The sequence below is a fragment of the Alexandromys fortis genome, unplaced genomic scaffold, assembly GCF_014885135.2.
Source record: "Alexandromys fortis isolate MF-2015 unplaced genomic scaffold, M_Fortis_MF-2015_v1.1 scaffold_18, whole genome shotgun sequence".
NCBI lineage: Eukaryota > Metazoa > Chordata > Mammalia > Rodentia > Cricetidae > Alexandromys > Alexandromys fortis.
Window position 1 is genome coordinate 5,399,446 of NW_026067897.1, and position 19,625 is coordinate 5,419,070.

A 19,625-nucleotide genomic window follows, 5' to 3' on the forward strand; every position below is an offset into this window, starting at 1 on the left:
TCAGATTCTGAGCTGCAGAGATGGCTCACAGGCTGTTCTTCCTGGAGCCCGAGTTCAATTCCAGGCACCCACATGGCAGCTCATAACCATCAGATCCAGTGACCTCTTCTGGTCTACAGATGTACATGCAAACAAACTATATATATATATATATCACAAAGATCAGATTTGCTCTTCCTTGATTGTGGTCTGATGTTTTGTTGTTGTTGTTGTGAGTTTTTTGGGGGGGGGGGTGTTTTGTTTTTTGAGGCCAGGTTTCTCTGTAGCTTTGTAGCCTGTCCTGGAACTAGGTCTTATAGACCTCGAACACACAGAGATCCTCCTTCCTCAGCCTCCCGGAGTCCTGGGATTAAAGGCGTACGCCACCACTGCCTAGTGTGTCTCAGTTTTTAATCCATATATCCAATGTAACTTCCTCCTAGAAGGGATTTTTGACATGTAATGAGTGAAGCCTTGCGTGTCCATGTGTGTGGCTTGTAACAGTGTCATCTCCTGCGATCTAAGTGTTATTCTTTTGTTGACGTGTTTAGTTAAAGTAGCATCATAGTGACAAGCTGTCCATCTTTTGACCTCTTTGTTCTAACTTGCATTTTAGTATGCAACCGAGGATGGACTTGTCCTCCACACAAATGACCAGGCCAGGACTCTATCCAAAGAATGGGTTTGTATTTAAGGGCCCGAGCAGTTAGATCGTCCTCAGAAAAGAAGGTAAGGACTTCTAAGGACCTATTGTGTAAGCTAAATCAGAGAGGCCCAAACAGAGATGCCAAGAATCTGAGGTTTTTCTCTAGGAAGGAGGTGAGGAGGGGGGTTCCCCTTTCCTCGCTGATGTCAGGAGACCTTGAAGGAACATAGATTGGAAGATGAAGTTTGTGATCCAAAATGGTATCAGTATGATAGGAACGCAGGCCGTGTGCTGCTGGGGGGTCGTGGCTCTGGATTGCGTGTCCTTGTGGACACTGCTTTCTCTCAGTTGGGGTGTAGGGTAAGAGTGCTTTTCTTCTTCCTCATCCTTTCTGCCTTCCTCTTTTCTTCCATCTTCATTTTTTTTTTTTTTTAAATTGAAGGTGGCCAACTAGATGGCTCACTTGCTGCTCATCCAGGACTGTCCCTAGGTTTGCGTCGCCCAGTGCCGCTCTGTGCTGCTCAGCGTGTAGGAGCTCGCTCTGCTCTGCCTGTCCCTGTAGCGAGGTCCCGGTTTACAGTCCTTGGATCTTCACCTCCTCGAACTGCGTCATCTTCCACCCATAGATGTCATTGAGCTGTCGACCCCCAAACAACAGGGAACTGCACTTGGGAAGAATGTTTCCTGTTCCTTACACACACGCGCGCGCGTCCCATCATGTTCTAACATGAAGGGTGTTTTGCCTACGTGTATATTTGTGTACTACAGAGGCCAGAAGGGGTCGTCCTTAGCGATGACTCTGTAATCCCAGCACTTGGAGAAAGATGGAAACAGGAGCTGGAAGGCGCAATGCCAGCATGGGGCACCCTACGCTAGCGTCTTTAAACAAACAACTCGTCAGAAATTTGGACTTTGATTCTTTTTTTTTTTTTTTCTTTTTTGTTTGATTGAGACAGGGTCTATTAGCCCAACCTAGTATTTCATACCTGGTGAGATCAGTTATCTTTTAAAGTTCCTGTGTCAGCTGTCCAGTCCTTTAGAGGCTGAGGCAGGATTTCCATGAGTTCCAGACCAGCCTAGACGGCACAAGAAGAACCCTGTCTCAGAAACTAAACCCAAATCTCAGTGAGCTTCCAGACAGACTCAGGCTGGTCTGCAGCATGAAACCTTCCTTGTCTCTAAAAGGAAAAGGAAAAATAATTCTCTTGTGTACACAATACTTTAATGATAGTTTATGACAAAATAAGACAGTGTTTTAACATGCATCGTGCCAGAAAGGACAGACAGATTTGTGAGTGTTTGCATGTAAAACTTCACAAGTTATCTTCGGGTCATGATATTTGTTTTATTGTTGCTAAAGAAGAAAAGGAAACTTTTTTTTTTCCCTGTGTCCTGATTTTCTCTTTCCTGTTGTTGAAATGCTGCAGCTTCATCGTTAAGCCCTGACGTGCCACTGACATCACAGAGACTAAGAAGCAGGTCTGAGGAGGCCAAGCATCTAATGTCCTCTTAATAATAATTCTGACCCTTCCCCAAACACAACAGCTTAGGATGGCATACACTTTTAGGAGCCCATAAAGGTGATTCTTAGTATAATTTATAATAGTTGGGAATAGAAGGTGGACTTGATTGACTGGTAACAACAGGCTCAGATTTGACCTGCGTGGAAGATCCAGGGCCTTGTGTTAGCCAGGTCACGTCATGAAATTCCCATCAACAACTTTCAAGTCAGAAGCAAGCCGGAACTTGGGTCTCTCTCATGCTGGATTATGTAGGACTTTCATGCTCTGTTAGCTGGTGGTAAAATTGCTTCTCCATGGTATTAGCATTGGGAGAAGCAGAGTCCTTTAAGGAAAACTAGGTTGGTGTTGGCAAAAGAAGTGGGAAATTGCACGACTATGGTAATGGATAGATTTCCTAACTATATTCTTTTGTATTCAAAGACAAGTTTTTCCATGCTTAGTGTTTTAAGCTGAGCACTAAATTGCCTCTTTGTAAGCCACATTTTAAACATGAATGCTAAGTAACTAGCATTTGGGTTTTTTTATTTTATTTTTTTGGAATACTTGATTTTAAATTTGTACCAATTATGTTACTTAGTCTTGACCATATTTCAGACTGGCTGTATGAAGCTGGAGCCATCTCCATTTCTGTCTTTGTCTGCTTCTCATTTACATGTAGAAGAAGCACTCACAGTGCCGACAGTTTTCCTTCTAATATTTAAGCGTGCCATGTGAATAAATAAAATAAAATAAATAAATAAAGCGTACGGGAAACCTGTATGTATGTGAAGAGTTTGTCCTGGGTCTACTCCATTCCAGCCAGCCCTCGGAGTCTGAGGCCTCCTGTGCCAGTAATCCACAGGTACTCCCAGCCTTCATACAAAGCTGCCTAGCGTGTGTTTATAGCCCACACTCATCATCCACCCATATTCCTTCAAATATTTCTAGATTCCCTATAATACAGTGCAAAATGAATGTTGACACACAGTGTTGCTGTGTCTCCTGGCTAGAGATTGCACAGAGAAACCCTGTCTGGAAACAAAACAACAGAAGAGCACATACCGCTCTTGCTGACAAGCTGAATTGGCTCCTACCACCCATGTCACGGGGCTCAGAACCACGTACAATTTCAGCTGCAGGAGATGGCCTCAGACACCTGCACTCACATACACATACCGCCCAACACACACACACACACACGGCTATACTTAAGTAAAATTAAGACGTCTCAAAGGAGGACACGCTGACCAGAAAAGACTGTATGATCAGAACTTGGGCTTTTCCTCCTGAGTGTTCATCAGCAGCTGATTAAATACGATCGCTGGGTATGGATGGCTTGTTGTGCCGGTGGGACCACCATCTGCTTCACTTTCCCCATCTTCAAGGCGGCCACAGACTCGGGTGTGCTCAGTAGCCCTTAGCTAACGCGTGTGAGGACCTGGATTCGATCCCTGGTCCAGAGTCAGTTAAGTCAGTCAAGGGATGTAGCATGACAGCCTAGAGCAGTGTTCTCACCCTTCCTCGCGCTGTGACCTTTTAATACAGCTCCTCGGGTGTTGTGACCCCCCCACACACACACCATAACATTGTTTTCGTTGCTACTTTATAACTACTTTATAACTTTGTAATTTTGCTGCTGTTTCAAGTTGTAATGTGAATGCTTTTGGAGATAGAGGTTTGCAGAAGGGGTTGAGACCCACAGGGTGTGTGCAAAGTAGCTGATTGGCCTGAAGCCCTGAGCGTTCACTGGCTTGGAGCGTTCCTGTTTGCCACTGATCGTATATGTTGCTGCTGCTTATAGGTTTTAACATTTTGTTTGAAATTTGTGAATTTTAGGAATTTTTTTTTTATTTGCTCCTATTTAAAGTATTTTTTTTCAAGATTTTGTTCTCTTTTTGATTTATTTCATGTGCATTGCTGTTTTGCCAGTGTGAGGGTGTCAGATCCCTTAGAATTGTAGATATAGACAGTTGTGAGCTTCCATGTAGGTGCTGGGAATTGAACGTAGGTTCTCTGGAAGAGCAGCCAGTGCTCTCAACTGCTGAGCCATATCTCCTGCCACTCATGATTTATTTTTAAAGTCTTTATTTGAATTGTGTATCTGTGCCTGTGCCGTGTCTGCCTGAAGAAACCAGAAATGTTGATACCCTGGACTGGAGTTACAGGCAGTTGTGAACTGCCTGATTTGGATCCTGAGAAGTAAACTTGGTATTCTACAAGAGTAGTTTGTGAGCCGGGCGGTGGTGGCGCACGCTTTTAATCCCAGCACTGGGGAGGCAGAGGCAGGCGGATCTCTGGGAGTTCGAGACCAGCCTGGTCCACAAGAGCTAGTTCCAGGACAGACTCCAAAACCACAGAGAAACCCTGTCTCGAAAAAAAACCAAAAAAAAAAAAAAGAGTAGTTTGTGCTTATAACTACTGAGCCATCTCTTTAGCCTGTCGAGGTGTGTGTGTGTGCGCGCATGTGCATGCATGCGTCCGCGGCCATGCATATGTACCATGTGTATGTAGTGCCCACAGAGGTCAACAGGACATCAGGACCCTTGTAGCTGGAGTTACTATGAGCTGCCTACTCTTGAGTGCTGGGAGCCTTTTCTCCAGATCTATGTTTTCACTTAAGGTTGGTTGGTTTTCTTGAGACAAGATCTTCTCTGTGCAGACTAGACTGGCCTGGAACTCAACAGAAATTCTCCTACCTCTGTCTCTTCTCTCTTGGGATTGTAGAGAATATTTAGGAGTATTTCTTAAAACCAGCCTCTCCACTGATGCAGATAATTCCAATCAGACCAAATTAGACCAAATAAAAGATGCCCATGTTTAATTCAGTACTCCTTCCCGAATGGCACTGGAAAAAAGCATGGTGAGGGGAGCGGGGGGGGGGGGGGGGGGGGGGGGGGGGGGGGGGGGGGGGGGGGACCACGTGTTTATTCTCTAGGGGCAGCCTAAATAGCCTGTGGGAGTGGTCCTGACCCCCCTAGGGAGGGGTCTCTGTTGGGCAGGCTTTCCTGGAGGTGGAGTCCAGACCAAGGCAACTCCCAGGGGAGGGGATTTGAAATGGAGCTTCCTGCCCCATTCCAAAGGTGGGTGCTAGGGGCTGGAGTGAGGCTCCAGAATATAATATTCCAGACTCTCTATAAAGGCGTGTTAGGGAACTGGGGTGATACTTGCAACCAAACAGTAGACCACAATCCCCCATCCTCCAGCTCTGTGTAAAGCCTTTAATATTGAGTTGAACTTCTGCTACTAGAAGAATATCATAACTACTTGACCTACGCTGAAGAAGGGGTAAAATTGGAACTGAATTGAGTTTGGCAGGTGCGATGTTTCATGTTAAATATACTGAGTCATACAAAGGGAAGGGTAGTGCAGAAATATTACAGATATAGCCAGATGCCTTTGCCAGTCTGTTAAACTCTAAACCGTTGACCATGAGTCCCACTGTGAGAAGCAGGACTGTCTGAAAAATGTTAGTCTCCTAAGGATTGGAAGAATTAAATGTAGAGGTTACACGTTTTCTCTCTCTTCTCTCTTCCCTTCAGTGTTTGAAAGACGCACAGTGATCCTGAAACCGTCAGACAAGAAAGCTTCCAGCAATTCCAGGGGACATTTGCCTACACTCGGGCTGCAGTATTTTCAGCCAGCCTGACTGGACAGCCGGCCTGGGCCTCATCTTTTGGTGGAGTGAAAAAAGTTGAGCCAGTAAAGCCAAATCTTTTTGTTTTTCCCCACGTGCACTGGCAATGAGTTTATTGGCCATTTAGGGCAGTCACACACACAAAGACAAAGTACAAGGCAATGAAGGACAGAGACCTGCAGCATAGTCCCGTCCCCTGTCCCCTTCAGCATTGTCTGCCTAACCTCCTCATGACCCTCGTGTCCTCGTGGGCCTCAGAGAAGGCCCCCTCCTCCTTGCCTCACTCACACAAAGACCCACTTGGAAGCCAAATCTTAATAGCAAGCAGCACCCACGCACCTGGCTCCTTGCTGAGGGCAAGTCGGAATTTAAAATGTGAATTTGACGTCAAATGTCTCACTGCCAGCTAAAGTGGCATTAATTACTTCCTAAGTTTAAGTCTTAGAGTAAAACATTCCACTAGTGCCCACCATCCACCATTAATTGCTACGGAAGCTTCTTTGTGTGTTCCCACTCTTCTGTCTCCCCGTTCTCTGTAAAATAAAACTCTCTTGCTAAGTAATTTAAGTGTAAGTTCTTAGAATACTTAAATACCAAACTAAGAAAAGGAATAAAATAAAACTAATATTTCCTCAAATATTAGTTTTCATCAATATGCCAGCATGATGCCTTATAGTTAAAAACAGATTTTTTTTAAAGCACCTCAGACAGACTGGGACTGTGGCTCAGTGGGAGAGAGCTTGCCTAGCATGCTTGAGCCCTGGGTTCTAATCCCGGCACCTCCTCCACTCATGCCTAGTGAAAGGGTTTGGATGTCTTCTCAGCAGGTACCGGTTGTAAATAAGAATGAAGTAGGGGCCAAAATTGGAAACCAGAAGTGAAGCAGCTATGTGTAGTTAGTAATTTCTAGTGTGAGCTGTAACTGAGTGTTCAGCTTCATATGTATTATTTTATATTGTACTTTTTTCATTGTTGATGGTTTGGACTTTAATAAGGAAAAACTCCATAGTTTTTAATGTCACAGAAAGAAGATATTTCAACAGTGTATTCTGGAAGCAATATACTAACCAAAGTGAATGCTTGTACATATTACGAGCCCTCTTCCCCAGTGCCTCAATTGTCAAGTACTTAAAGCCTGTAAAACCGTGAGACTGTAGTCACTTGCAGACTGACGTGATCGCTGATGCGGCAGCGTGGAAACCAGCGCTCCAGAAGTGCAATCCTAGACGCTAACCGGCCCTCTGCCTCGTGTAACTCAAGGGGAAAGTGATTTGATTCAATGCACGAATTTCTTTGTTGCTTGTGTTGTCCTTTGCTTGGATGCAATGCCATGCAGCTTTTGCGGCTGCGATTTTTAGTTATTTCGCATTAACACCCTCACTGGAGTCAACATTACCCTCTTACTTGACCAATATTAGCCCTTCAACTGCAGCAGGAAGAGAAGACGAAAAAAAAAAAACATTTTGTGGGAAAATTGTTGAGATCCGGCACTCGAAATCAAACAAGAATAAAAGTTCATACTTGATGCCTTAAGCCACTCCTGCCCGAAGCTCTGAGGGGCTTAGATGGGCAGCGATGCTTGCTATAGTACTACTGTATTTTTTGTAGAATTGTTCACTAATAAAACTTGCCTGCTTAATCTCAAGGTCGGCAGTCTGTTCCTGACGAGGCTCGTGGGGGAGGTAACAGGTGGACCTTTCTGTTAGTGGGACGTCCTTTGCCCTCGTTTACTGTACACAGTTACAAAAGCTTCCAACAGCCGGGCGGTGGTGGCACACGCCTTTAATCCCAGCACTCGGGAGTTCGAGACCAGCCTGGTCTACAAGAGCTAGTTCCAGGACAGGCTCCAAAACTACAGAGAAATCCTGTCTCGAAAAACCAAAAAAAAAAAAAAGCTTCCAACAAGAGGCTCTTGAGTTCTGGAAATTTCAACACCTGTGACGTATTTGAACTTGCATCTTTTGTGTTGGGCACCTGTCCAGGCCCGTGTGTGTGAAGTTATTCTCCAACGTAGATTTGAGACAGGAACGCCACTGAATCTGCAGCTCAGTGATGATTCACCCCCCAGTGCCGGGGTTACCATGGTTACCACCATGCCCGTCTCCATGATTCACCTCCCAGTGCCGGGGTTACCGGGGTTACCATGGTTACCACCGTGCCCGTCTCCATGATTCACCTCCCAGTGCCATTATCTACAGTTCCAGCTCTTTGTGTAGAGACAGGGTTTCACTAAATTCTCCAACCTAGCAGTTCCCCTATTAGAGCCTTCTGAGTAGCTGTGATTGCAGGCTTGTGCCTGACTAAAACTTTTCTGTCATGAAATCAATCCTGTTTTCTCATTAAAAATTTTTATGCAATATATGCTGATCATGGTTTCCCCTCTTCTTCCAGGTCTTTCCCGCCTCCAAGTCCATGGGCCTTATTTCTCTCTCTTTAGAACACAGACAAGAAACAGCACATGAAACACACAAAAACAACCCATAACAATACAAAATTGGAAACTAATACATAAGCAAAAGACCAGTAAGGTTAAAAAAAGAAAAACTGTCAACCTCCAAAAATATAATTGTTTTTTACTTAGTTTTTGTATTGCCTGTCTCCTGCTGGTCGGGTGGTTTGTATGCCGAGGAGGCTGCACTGGAGAAAATATTTTTCCTTTGCAGTGGGTATCAATTGAAAGGCGGGTTCTTGTTTAAGGATGAGAGTTTCTGTCCATTTCCACTTCTCAGGGCTGGGATCCCATGCAGCTTGAACCTGTGCAGGCCTGTCTTAGCCAGAGTTCCTATTGTGGCAATGAAACACCGTGACCAAAAAGCAACTTGGGGAGGAAAGGGTTTATTCGGCTTACACTTCCATACCATCATCAAAGGAAGTCAGGGCAGGATTTGTATAAGCATAAGCATGGATTCTGTTGGAGGATGCAGAGTACCTGGAGCCTCTTTCGTAGGGGTGGGTTCCATTCGCAGAGACAAAGCTCAGGATTAGGGCCGGGCATTCAGGTGGAGGCTGGCTCCTAATAGAATAGCAAAGGGTCCCCAGGTGGCTGTGGCTCTTGCCTTTAATCCCAGCACGTGGGAAGCAGAGGCTGGTGGATCTCTGTGAGTTGGCTGTTTTGGGGCCCCTCTGCTACTGCTACCACTGGAGACCTGCAGCGCTCCTGCCACTGCAGCCGCTGGGGATCCAGCAGCAGTTTTAGTTAATCCATTACAGGAGCCATGTAAAGATGGACGGAGACACGCATGGTGTGGCAAATGCACACACAGTCACTAATAAAAAGGACACTGAGCTTGACTTCTGACCACGTGTACACACATGCATCTGCCCACACACTAACATGCACACACACACAAAAGATAAGGGAAATTTTAGGCAAAGAAGAGCTAACTTCCCACTGAAGACCCTGTCACTTTCCAGCATTCTTACACTCTTTCCCAGTCATACCTGCCTGCCCCACTCTCCCTGGGGCACAGAGTACTCAAGCAGCTAGTTCCTAGGTCTGGAGCACCAATGGACAGATCTGCGGACTTCCCAAAAAATCAACAAAGAGACCGAGTCCCATGTGTAAAAGCAAAGAAAGAGCCTTTATTTTCTTTATTTTTCTTACAAGTTGGCAACTTTGGGCTCTCTGTGTCCAACGTATTGAAGTGATCAGAGAGCCCCGAACTCAGTTGGGGTTGGGTTTTTACAGCAGCAAAGTTAGGGGTGAGGGATTTCTAAGGTTCAGGACCCCTGATTGGCTGACACTTGTCTAGGGGTGTCCTGGTGAAAAGCTATGGGTGTGGACTGGCAGGTGATCCTATCTGCAATGGTTGGAATGTTAGGAATTTCTTCCTTGGTGTCAGGGGATGGGTGTGTGATGGGCTAAGGGGCATCTATTCCTGGGTGGAGCTTGGGTGTTTGTGGTCTTTCTTAGAACCAGGTATTGCCTTAGGGTAAACCGAGGCTCAGGCCTACCTTCCTGTCTTGGCAGGTGTGTACCAAGCTGCTGGGTCCTATGCTTACATATGATCCTCACCACCCCTTTCGCAACCACGTTCCTGGGACATCCATGCTGGCATTACCTCTCCAAGCTCAAGCAGTCACCTCTTCAGGATACCTGGCCTGTCCCCCAGCTGGGGCCTCCATCCTCTGGTTTTCCAAGATGTCCCAATGAAGGGCACACTCATCTTTGTCAATACGGCTAGAACAGGTGTTAAGAATCTAGTTTCTTTCCCCCAGCAACTTGCCTTTTCTGCTTCCTCATGAAACAAATGCCTGACATCTCCAGGATGGCAGTTAACTGGATGCTTATCCACCTACACCTACCACTGAGCATGAGCCCACCAGCTCTGCTCCTCCCCCACGTCACCTCATGCCCTCAGAAAGCAGCAGACATGAACTGATGTCCATATACCAAAAGAGTCTGGGATGTTCTGGTAGAACATTTTCCTTATCCATTCTTAGATCGAGGGGCATTTAGGTTGTTTCCAGGTTCTGGCTATGACAAACAAAGCTGCTATGAACATAGTTGAGCAAATGTCCTTGTGGCACAATTGAGCATCCTTTGGATATATATCCAAAAGTGGTATTACTGGGTCTTGAGGAAGGTTGTTTCCTAATTTTCTGAGAAATTGCCACATTGACATCCAAAGGTGTTGGACCCTAGTGTCCAATCACCGAGGAGGAGGAGTCGCCCCAAGAGACCATCTCTCATCACAGCTGATGTAAAAGCATGAGGATTTTATTAATTCTGTCATGACAGGGTCTTCCAGCAGTCGAGAGGCTAGAAAACCCTGAATGTCTGGTACAGGCTATTTTTAAAGGGAAAAACCACAGAAGGAAGGGGTGTCTGGGTTTTTTTTGTTGTTGTTGTTTTTTTTTTTTGTTTTGTTTTGTTTTTTTGAGACAGGGTTTCTCTGGCTTTGGAGCCTGTCCTGGAACTAGCTCTGTAGACCAGGCTGGTCTTGAACTCACAGAGATCCGCCTGCCTGTGCCTCCCGAGTGCTGGGATTAAAGGCGTGTGCCGCCATCGCCCGGCCCTGGGGGTTGTTCTTTATTATGATTGGCTTATTCAAAACGGCTATTACCAATAATTGGCTCGAGAATGGTTGCCAGATCAGATGAGGTAAAGGGAAACTTCTGAGGGTCACTTTGCCTCTTCCGAGGGACTAAGTCAAAACATCAGTAACTGAGTCAACACCTAAGGGTTATCATGCCCCTATTCAGGGAGATGGAAAGTTCCCAACATCTCAGTACGTGCATGCATAGCTGTTATGTCCTTGGTTCCCAGGGGAGGAGGGGAAGTACTGAGAGTTGTCAGAAATGGCTTCAGAATTGTCTTAAAGTTCTACAAAGGGGCTGTACTAGCCTGCATTCCCACCAGCTATGCAGAAGTGTTTCCTTTTCCCTACAACCTCTCCAGCATATGTTGTCATCAGTGTTTTTGATCTTGGCTATTCTTACAGGTATAAGACGGAATCTCAGAGTTGTTTTGATTTGCATTTCTCTGATGACTAAGGATGTTGAACATTTCCTTAAGTGTCTTTCAGCCCTTTTAGATTCCTCTGTTGAGAGTTCTCTGTTTAGACCCCAAGAGTGCTGCCAAGGCAGACGTTGCTGTGGTGGTGTGGAAGGCTGAGGAAGGTCTAGGCAGATATATAATAGAGTTAAGGGGCTGCAGAGATGGCTCAGCGGTTAAGGACACACTGGCTGTTCTCCCAGAGGTCCTGAGTTCAATTTCTGCAACCACATGGTGGCTCCCAATCATCTGTGAGGAGATCTGCTGCCCTCTTCTGGCCTGCAGGAATACATGGAGGTAGAACTCTATATATAATAAATCTTTTACAAAAACCTTTTCAACTATTTTAATAGAACATACTTTAAATTTCTTAATTTTTTTATTCTTTTATGAATATTGGTGTTTGCCCACTTGCCTGGTCTCTGTGAAAGCCACGATCTTTTTAACTTCTAAGTCATCTCTTCGGCACCACTACTTCAGTATTTTAAAAATAAACAAAGAAACGTATAGGTGGATAGTGGTGGCGCATGCCTTTAATCCCAGCACTTAGGAGGCAGAGGCAGGTGGATCTCTGTGAGTTTGAGGCCAACTTGGTCTACAGAATGAGTACCAGGACAGGCTTCAAAGCTACACAGAGAAACCCTGTCTCAAAACAAAAGAACAACAAACAAACAAACACAAACAAAAAGGTACAGCCAAGTGGTGACTGATCATTCCTTTAATCCCAGTACTAGGAAGGCAGATCTTTGTGAATTTGAGGCCAACTTGGTCTACAGTGCAATTTCCAGAACAGCCAGGGCCACACAGAGAAACCCAGTCTTGAAATAAATAAATAAGAGAAAAGAAAAAAAGAAAGACAAGTAAACTACAGAAAGCTGGGTATAATGTTGCATGGTTCTATTCTCAGCACTTGGGACCTGGAGTCAAGAGCGTTGCCATGAGTTCAAGGCCAGTCTAGGGCATATGAGACTCTGTCTCAAAAATAAAGAAAAAGACTAAGAACTAACAAATGGAGACAAAAGAGCAACATGATTAGCTCAATAGAGCCATCTCAGAAATCATCTTCAGTTATCATATCAAAAGAAAACCAGTTCCTCTTCTATCTCCCTCCCTCCCTCCCTCCCTCCCTCCCTCCCTCCGGGATCATTCTTGCCATCTTTGTGGCTGGGTACCCGAAGCAAGAGGTCTACAAACTGAGTCCACCTTGGTCCATATATAGTGAGCTCCAGTCTCAACAACAAACAAACACTGTCCTTTCAGTCCACAGACCCCGTCTAGAATGTTTTGCCTGGCTTTGAAACCATCGTGAGAACATGCACGCACTGACAGAGGATCAGGTCCAGGGTTCCCGCTCTAGTGACTTGCTCTGCGCTTGGACCTCAATTTTCTCTGTGTAAAATGGGACGGACGTGGGGGACTAGATCAGGACAACAGTCTCTGACTTCCCGAGTCCAATCCCAACGTCACGAGACGCTCGCTCTGGCTCCTGCTTTGCGGTGCGTGTGAGTCACGGCGGAGGGAGGAAGGGAGGGCGGCCGCGGGCTCACAAGCCCCACACCTCCCTGGAGCGCGGCCATCACTGCGCCGTCGTGGGCTCGTGCTGGGCGCGCCGGCGAAACGCTCCGGCTGGCCTCCGTTCCCTGCACTCTGGTTCCCGGAGCGCCTGGGGGGGACACAGTTGGCGGCGACACCCGAGGGGGGCGGGTCAGGAAGTGGGGGCGCGGCGGCCGGGAGCGGGCCGCGGCGGCCGCGGGTTGGCAGACGGCGGAGGTTTGGGAGACTCCGGTCCGCTCGGCAGCCGGCGGGCCACCCGGGCCTCCGCGGAGACGATGGCGAAGGAAGAAGGTGACGGCCGCGCCGTGCAGCGCGCCAACCGCCGCGGCGGGCTCGGGAGAGGGGCCGGGGCCCGGCTGCGGCCCGTTGGGGAGCGGGGCGGCCGGGGGCGCGCGCCCCTGAGTTTGCGGAGGACCCGGGCGCGCGGAGAGAATGGCCCGAAGTTTTGTCTCCCGGAGTGGGACGCTGAGATGGAGCTCAGAGTTGGAGTCTCGGAGAGGGAGCTGGTGGGGAGTGGCGGAGCCGTGGGTCCAGAGCTCCTCGGTGCTGGAAAGCGGGACGAGGTTGGGTGGGCTCGGGTGCGCGCCGGGAGCTTGGGATCGCACCCTGCGCGAGGAACGGAGGCGGGGAGCCTGGATGAATGCGCCGAACCTGACGGTGCTCACTTGTGCCGTGAGGGATAACGAACCGCAAAGGGCAGGGGCGTGCAAGTGGTTTTGAGGGAACGAGGAGTCCAAAGGACCTCTTGGGTTAAAATTGATGGACTGGAGAGATCTCTGTACGCCCCTCAGGGTCAGTGCCAAGAAACTGATTTTTTTTTTAAAGACAGCAGTATTTATCCAGAGTGGATGCCCACAGTTAGAGGAAAAATAGGTGGAGGTAAGAAACTAAGTTGGCAGTGATAAATGTATTTGTAAATACTTTTTTATGCAGTAAAAAAGTATTTGTGGTACAGTAACTGCATGATACGGGTATGCACGACTGTGCTCTTAGACTTTCCTCGCTTGGCTGAGCAGTTAGATGCTGCATTCTGCTGGAAAACAGTTTATCTTACAGAGTGGAGTTGGGAATGGGCTTGTTAGTTCCTCGGATTTAGATTTAAACCCTTGAGCCGAGGGTACAAGAGGGGAGTTTGCAAAATTCAATGCAAAGCTATTCTTGAGAAGGTTATCAGAACTGTAGTGCTGACTGGGACTGTCCCTGAAGTCAGGATTTAATCACCCCTCTTTCTGCAGTTCCCCGCGTTAGGATTCACCCACGTTTAAGATACTGCCTAAAAAACAGCCTCGGAAACAGGTAGTTTGTTAGGACGACCGTAATTCCTCTTGTTTCCTTAGTTTTACTTGTTGCAATGTGTTATCATTTGTAAAAAAAAAAAAATGTTTGTGTAAGTTTTATTTTTGTGGTTAGCTACAAGTCTGTGATCCAGGAAGGTTGACAAACCAGTTTGCATGCCCTTGTGAGCACATTCCAAAAAAAAAAAAAGCATTACTAAAACTTGATATTGTAAATATGCAAAAATGTCATTTAGGATGTAGTCATGCTTAACAGCTATGATGCTGAACTTGTTAAAAGACTTATAATTTTTTAGAAGTATTTGACTATACACTAATAAATGATTTTTTGGTTGTAGAATTATAGGTAATCTAAAAACCAATGTGTTGTATTCCGGACAATTAGTGGCTGCCAGTTTATTGAAATATATTGTTTACTTCAACAAATGTTTAATTTCATGGCTAGGCCTCTACTTTTTTAGGCGCAGAGAATGAATAAATGTTCATAATAATGATGTTGTTGATGGTAGGATTTATAGCAAACATGCAGGTGTTCCCCTGGCTACTTTCTGTTTATATAGTTTGTATTTGTTATGATAAAATTAGGACAATCTGTATATTTTTATTTGAATCCGGGTGCCGTTTTTTTTTTAATATTTATTTATTTACTCTGTCTGTGTGTATGCCTGCAGGCCAGAAGAGGGCACCAAACCCCATTACAGATGGTTGTGAGCCACCATGTGGTTGCTGGGAATTGAACTCAGGACCTTTGGAAGAACAGGCAGTGCTCTTAACCACTGAGCCATCTCTCCAGCCTCCGGGTGCCGTTTCTAGCTTTTGGCTCATTCACAGGCACTTGGAACCTCGTTGTTTTCCGATTGTCTCTCACAGTTAATTCTTCCAAACATCTTTCTTGATGCAGTAGAAGTTTATTGGTGCTTACATTTATACCCCCTGAAACAAACATAAGTCAAAGAAAGGAACAGCTTTTCTCCTGGGCCCTGCCTGTCTCTTCCAGATGGACACCTGGAAGCCTGTTTGTTTGTAGCCTTAGCTCGTGTGCTGATGACAGGACTAGAGACTGAAGTAGCAGATTTCCTGTGGATGTGTAATCATCATTTGGTTTGGCCTTTTCTTTCTAATGCTAAAAATGTAACCTTTTGAAAAGGGAACTTGAATTCATCCCAGAGATTGCTTTCAGCTTTGCTATTTTCCACGCCCCATCCTTTGGTCAGTGTTAGCTCCAACCCAGGGTCTAAACTTTGCTGCCTGACTTCATCATCCCCATGGCATAAGTTTTGTCTTTCTATTGTTCAGTTACCTGGATAATAATACAAAGGAAGTGAGAATTTGCATTTATTTAGCTTTTTAGCACCATGCAAAAACTTGGTTTTATTGACAGAATTTATGAAATGATTAAAATACAGAGGCATTTCGTTGATGAGGAATGAGAACACCGTGGGAGTTTAGAGTGCGGTTAGAGATCATGGCGCCATGAAAGTAGGTGAGAGTTGGATTGTGAGACCAAACCTCCAGACACGGCTCACCTTTTATTGCTGCACTGTGATCTAGAGACATTTTACGAAGTGCGAGTTCGCTTGGAAACAGTCTCCGAATCTGTTTTACACAGTTTCACAGTAAAGCTAAGGAGTTGTCTGTTTGATCAGAGCGGCCCATTCTTAGTGCTACTGATTCCATCCTTTGGTCCACATTTTATAGCTGAGTGACTTAACTAAGAGGAAGGAAGAGAGATAAAAACCTGGGCCACATTATGAACTTGTCAGGGGCCTCTAGCCTATCACAGTAGTTTCTATTCCGCTAGGAAAGGAAAAACTTATCTGTGCCAAATTCCTGCTCAATGTGTAGTCTCTTGTTCTTTAATTTGGAATTTAACTTACTGGTTTACTAACTTCTGCATTACATTTTAAAACATTAGAGATAGGGCTGGAGAGACGGCTCAGTGGTTAAGAGCATTGCCTGTTCTTCCAAAGGTCCTGAGTTCAATTCCCGGCAACCACATGGTGGCTCACAACCATCTGGAAAGAGGTCTGGTGCCCTCTTCTGGACTACAGGCATACACACAGACAGAATATTGTATACATAATAAGTAAATAATTTTTTTAAATAAAAAACATTAGAGATAGAAAAGGTGAGCATTTTAGCATTAGGACACTTTTTTTCAAGCTCTTCCCCATGTGTGAGGGGACCTACCTTTGTGAGCTCTGTGAGATCCTTTTGTGGAGAAGGCCTGGCTAGGCAGTAGTTCAGCAGTACAGTATTTGCCTAGTGTGCTCAGGACCCTTTGTTCAGTCCCAAATCCTGGGAAGAAAAATGGTGGTGCATCCTGTAATTCCAGCATTTGGAAGACTGAGATGGGAGAGTCAGGAGCTTGAGGCTACTCAAGAGGGGGGAACAGGAAAAAGCATAATTTTATAAACAATGGATTTGGTTTTTTTTTTGTTTTTTGTTTTTGTTTTTTTGAGACAGGGTTTCTCTGTGGCTTTAGAGCCTGTCCTGGCACTAGCTCTGTAGACCAGGCTGGTCTCGAACTCACAGAGATCCGCCTGCCTCTGCCTCCCGAGTGCTGGGATTAAAGGCGTGTGCCACCACCGCAGGCAACAATGGATTTGTTAATCTCGGGTAGCTAACATAGTAAGATTAAAAATATCCCTCAGAATTTTTGGGAAAAAATTAACTTTTTTTGGAATATTTTTTAATTATTTATTTGTTTTGCCCACATGTGTATCTGTGTGAGGATGTCAGATCTTGGAGTTACAAATAGTTGTAAGCTGCCATATGGGTGCTGGGAATCGAACCTGGGTCCTCTGGTTCAGCAGCCAGTGCCCTTTAACCACTGATCCATCTCTCCAGCCCCCTTTTTTTGGAACATTTTCTTTCTTTCTTTCTTTCTTTCTTTCTTTCTTTCTTTCTTTCTTTCTTTCTTTCTTTCTTTCTTTCTTTCTTTATTTGAGCATTTTAAAAGAGCATCATTTCAGGATAAGAATTCATAAGCTTCTTTACCAGTTAGTCTCTTAAAATGTGAGTGGCGGTGGTGGTGGTAGGGAATGTATGTTTGTTGTTGTTAACGTTCCTGTACACTAAAGACTGTTTGAGGAAGAGTTCCAGATACGAAAAGTTACTTCCGGCACTATTGGATCTCACAGGACCTGTGATGCCAACATTTTCTCTTTATAGAGTCACAGATGATATACTTGATTCCCTCCGTATCAGAGTTGTGTCATTTGTGCCAATTTATCAACCAGGGGAGCTCATTAGAGACAGGGCCTGGGGGTGTGGACTGGGATCTGGCCATGTAGGTAGCCTTTGCTTTTCACATAGCAGAGTTGATGCACTCGAGGTACCTAAGATGGATGCACGCATTGCAATAATGTCTTTAATGCCTTAAGGGTCGTCTGTAGAAGTCCGCCAAAGGAAGAAGCACAAGACTTCAGGAAGCCAGGAAGCCAGAGCACAGAAGACCAGAAGCCCCGCAGTTTCTGAAAGACTTTCAAAATGTAAGTCACGTAGGTCTGGGTGGGTGCCTGGGTGTGGTACACCAGCTGGAAAAGTATGTTTTTGTCAGGTCAGGGCGTGAACTTCAAAATTATTTCTTGCTTTTTGTGTTTTGAGGTGTTGGGAACTAAGCCTGGGCTTGTGTACCAGCCAGACAAGCACTTTCCACTGAGCATGCCCCCATCTTATACAAAGATATTTTGAGATTAAACTCATCGTTAACACAATTGATTTTTGCTATAGAATAGCCCCTAAACTGTATCACCTTACAATATGCACTTACATTTTGTTTATGGTTTGTGGCCATGGTATGACATGACACGACCAACACTGATTTCTGAGTTAGGTTACATGTTTGGTCACAGGTTGGCTGGTTTGGCTTCATGTCCCAGGAAGGAATAGCCACTCTTTGGCACATTTTTTTTCTGGGATGCAGGAGAAGAGCCCGAGAGTATGTAGAATCATTCATGCCCCTTGGAGCTTCTGCTAGACTGGCCCACTGTCACTTGTACTTCTGTTTGTGGTCCAAGCAAGTCCTAGTGAATCCAGATAATGGATTTACGGAAGCACATCGTGACTACAGGAAACAGAAGGCACGTGGTCATGGGTAGAAATACATCATCTTCTGTCTCCATTCATTTATTTTATCACATTGCAGATCAAGCCCAGGGCTTTGAACATGTGGCTCACGCTGTCTGTGAGCTATTTCACCCTATAATCTTTCCGTAAGGAAGGAGAAAATGGTTGGTAATATTAACACCATCTTACTAAACTTTATCCCTTTCCTTATAAATATTTGGCCTTCTCTGTAGTAAGAGAGGCCGCTTGTTTGTTCCTGGCTGCTGAACCCTAAAATAACCACGCAGAAACTGTATTAATTAAATCACTGCTTGGCCTATTAGCTCTAGCTTCTTACTGGCTAACTCTTACATCTTAATTTAACTCATTTCTATTATTCTATATTTTATCACGAGACTCGTGGCCTACTGGCAAGATTCTGGTTGTTGATTTGTGTCTTTCTCCTCTGGCAGCTCCATGGTGTCTCACTGACTCTGCCTCTTTTCTCCCAGTATTCAATTTAGTTTTCCCCGCCTACCTCTATTCTGCCCCGCCAGGCCCAAGACAAATTCTTTACTCATTAACCAATAAAAGCAACCCATATACAGAAGGACCTCTCACACCCTCTGTCAGACAGAGCACACCCTCCCTGCACTAAGGAAGATATCCAGTTTTATTTTGTCATAACATCAGTTTTAAAACTCTTATTGTCCTTAAACTATGATTCACTATAGTGAATAACATAAAGTCAGCATAGGGAAAGACCTTTTGGGTAAAGTGTAAGTTATTGGACATACACTTCCAAAATTCCTCTCCCAGTGGACCTGTAGGACCCCCTTTATCTCTTTGTCCTCACATTGTGTCAACAAGGGAAGCACATTAGAGCCAGCCCTTGGTTTTCACAGAGTTGGCCATGTAGGTATTGTAGGTATCCTTCGCCTATCAGCTGACTAAATTTTAAACTCTGGAGGAAAGCATAAACAACATTGTACAAAGCCTAAGTTACAGATAGTGTAAGCCACCAGAAATGGGTGCTGGGGATGAGCTGGTCTTCTGGGAAAGCAGCAAATCCTCTTAGTCACTGAACCATCTTTCAAGCCCCCTGCTTAGCAGTATTTCATGTGAACTTTGTGTTTGTGGATGTATATTTTTATTTCTTATAGGCAAACCTTTTTATTAAGGTTTTTCCCCTTCCTTCCTTCTTTCCTTCCTTCCTTCCTTCCTTCCTTCCTTCCTTCCTTCCTTCCTTCCTTCCTTCCTTCCTTCTCTCTCCTTCCCTTCATTGCTTCCTTCTAGATAGGCTTTCTCTGTGTAACCCTGAATGTCTTGAAGATCCCTGCGTAGACCAGGCTGGCCTTGAACTCAGACATTGCCTGCCTCTGCCTCTTGTGTGTTGAGATTAAAGGTATGTATTATCATTCCCAGCCTTTTTATTTATTTATTGGGTTTTTTTTTTTTTTTTTTTTTT

At 45.2% G+C, this 19,625-nt stretch overlaps 2 protein-coding genes across 13 annotated transcripts in view; both read left to right on the plus strand.

Annotated features, from left to right (window-relative positions):
* Nucleotides 1–8,012, plus strand: part of Esrp1 (epithelial splicing regulatory protein 1) — a 50,778-nt gene extending 42,766 nt beyond the window's left edge. For 4 of the 11 annotated variants that reach the window (XR_007596006.1, XR_007596015.1, XR_007596012.1 and 1 more), the window contains 3 exons: nt 596–708; nt 1,068–2,205; nt 5,667–8,012. Coding sequence is in view for 5 of the 11 variants with exons in the window: in XM_050166230.1 (XP_050022187.1) it covers nt 596–689 (94 nt within the window). In the remaining 6 variants the exon portion in view is untranslated. The remainder of the gene's footprint in view (nt 1–595; nt 709–1,067; nt 2,206–5,666) is intronic. The other 7 variants (XR_007596016.1, XR_007596008.1, XM_050166230.1 and 4 more) reach the window with 7 other exon arrangements.
* Nucleotides 8,013–12,968: 4,956 nt separating this feature from the next.
* The window catches only part of Dpy19l4 (dpy-19 like 4), a 53,813-nt gene continuing 47,156 nt past the window's right edge, over nt 12,969–19,625 (plus strand). Inside the window, exons 1-3 of one of the 2 annotated variants that reach the window (XM_050165343.1) lie at nt 12,983–13,103; nt 13,638–13,691; nt 17,494–17,601. In XM_050165343.1, the coding sequence (XP_050021300.1) occupies nt 13,088–13,103; nt 13,638–13,691; nt 17,494–17,601 (178 nt within the window). In that variant the 5' untranslated portion in view covers nt 12,983–13,087. Of the gene's footprint in view, nt 13,104–13,637; nt 13,692–17,493; nt 17,602–19,625 lie in introns of both variants that reach the window. The other variant, XM_050165350.1, reaches the window with a different exon arrangement.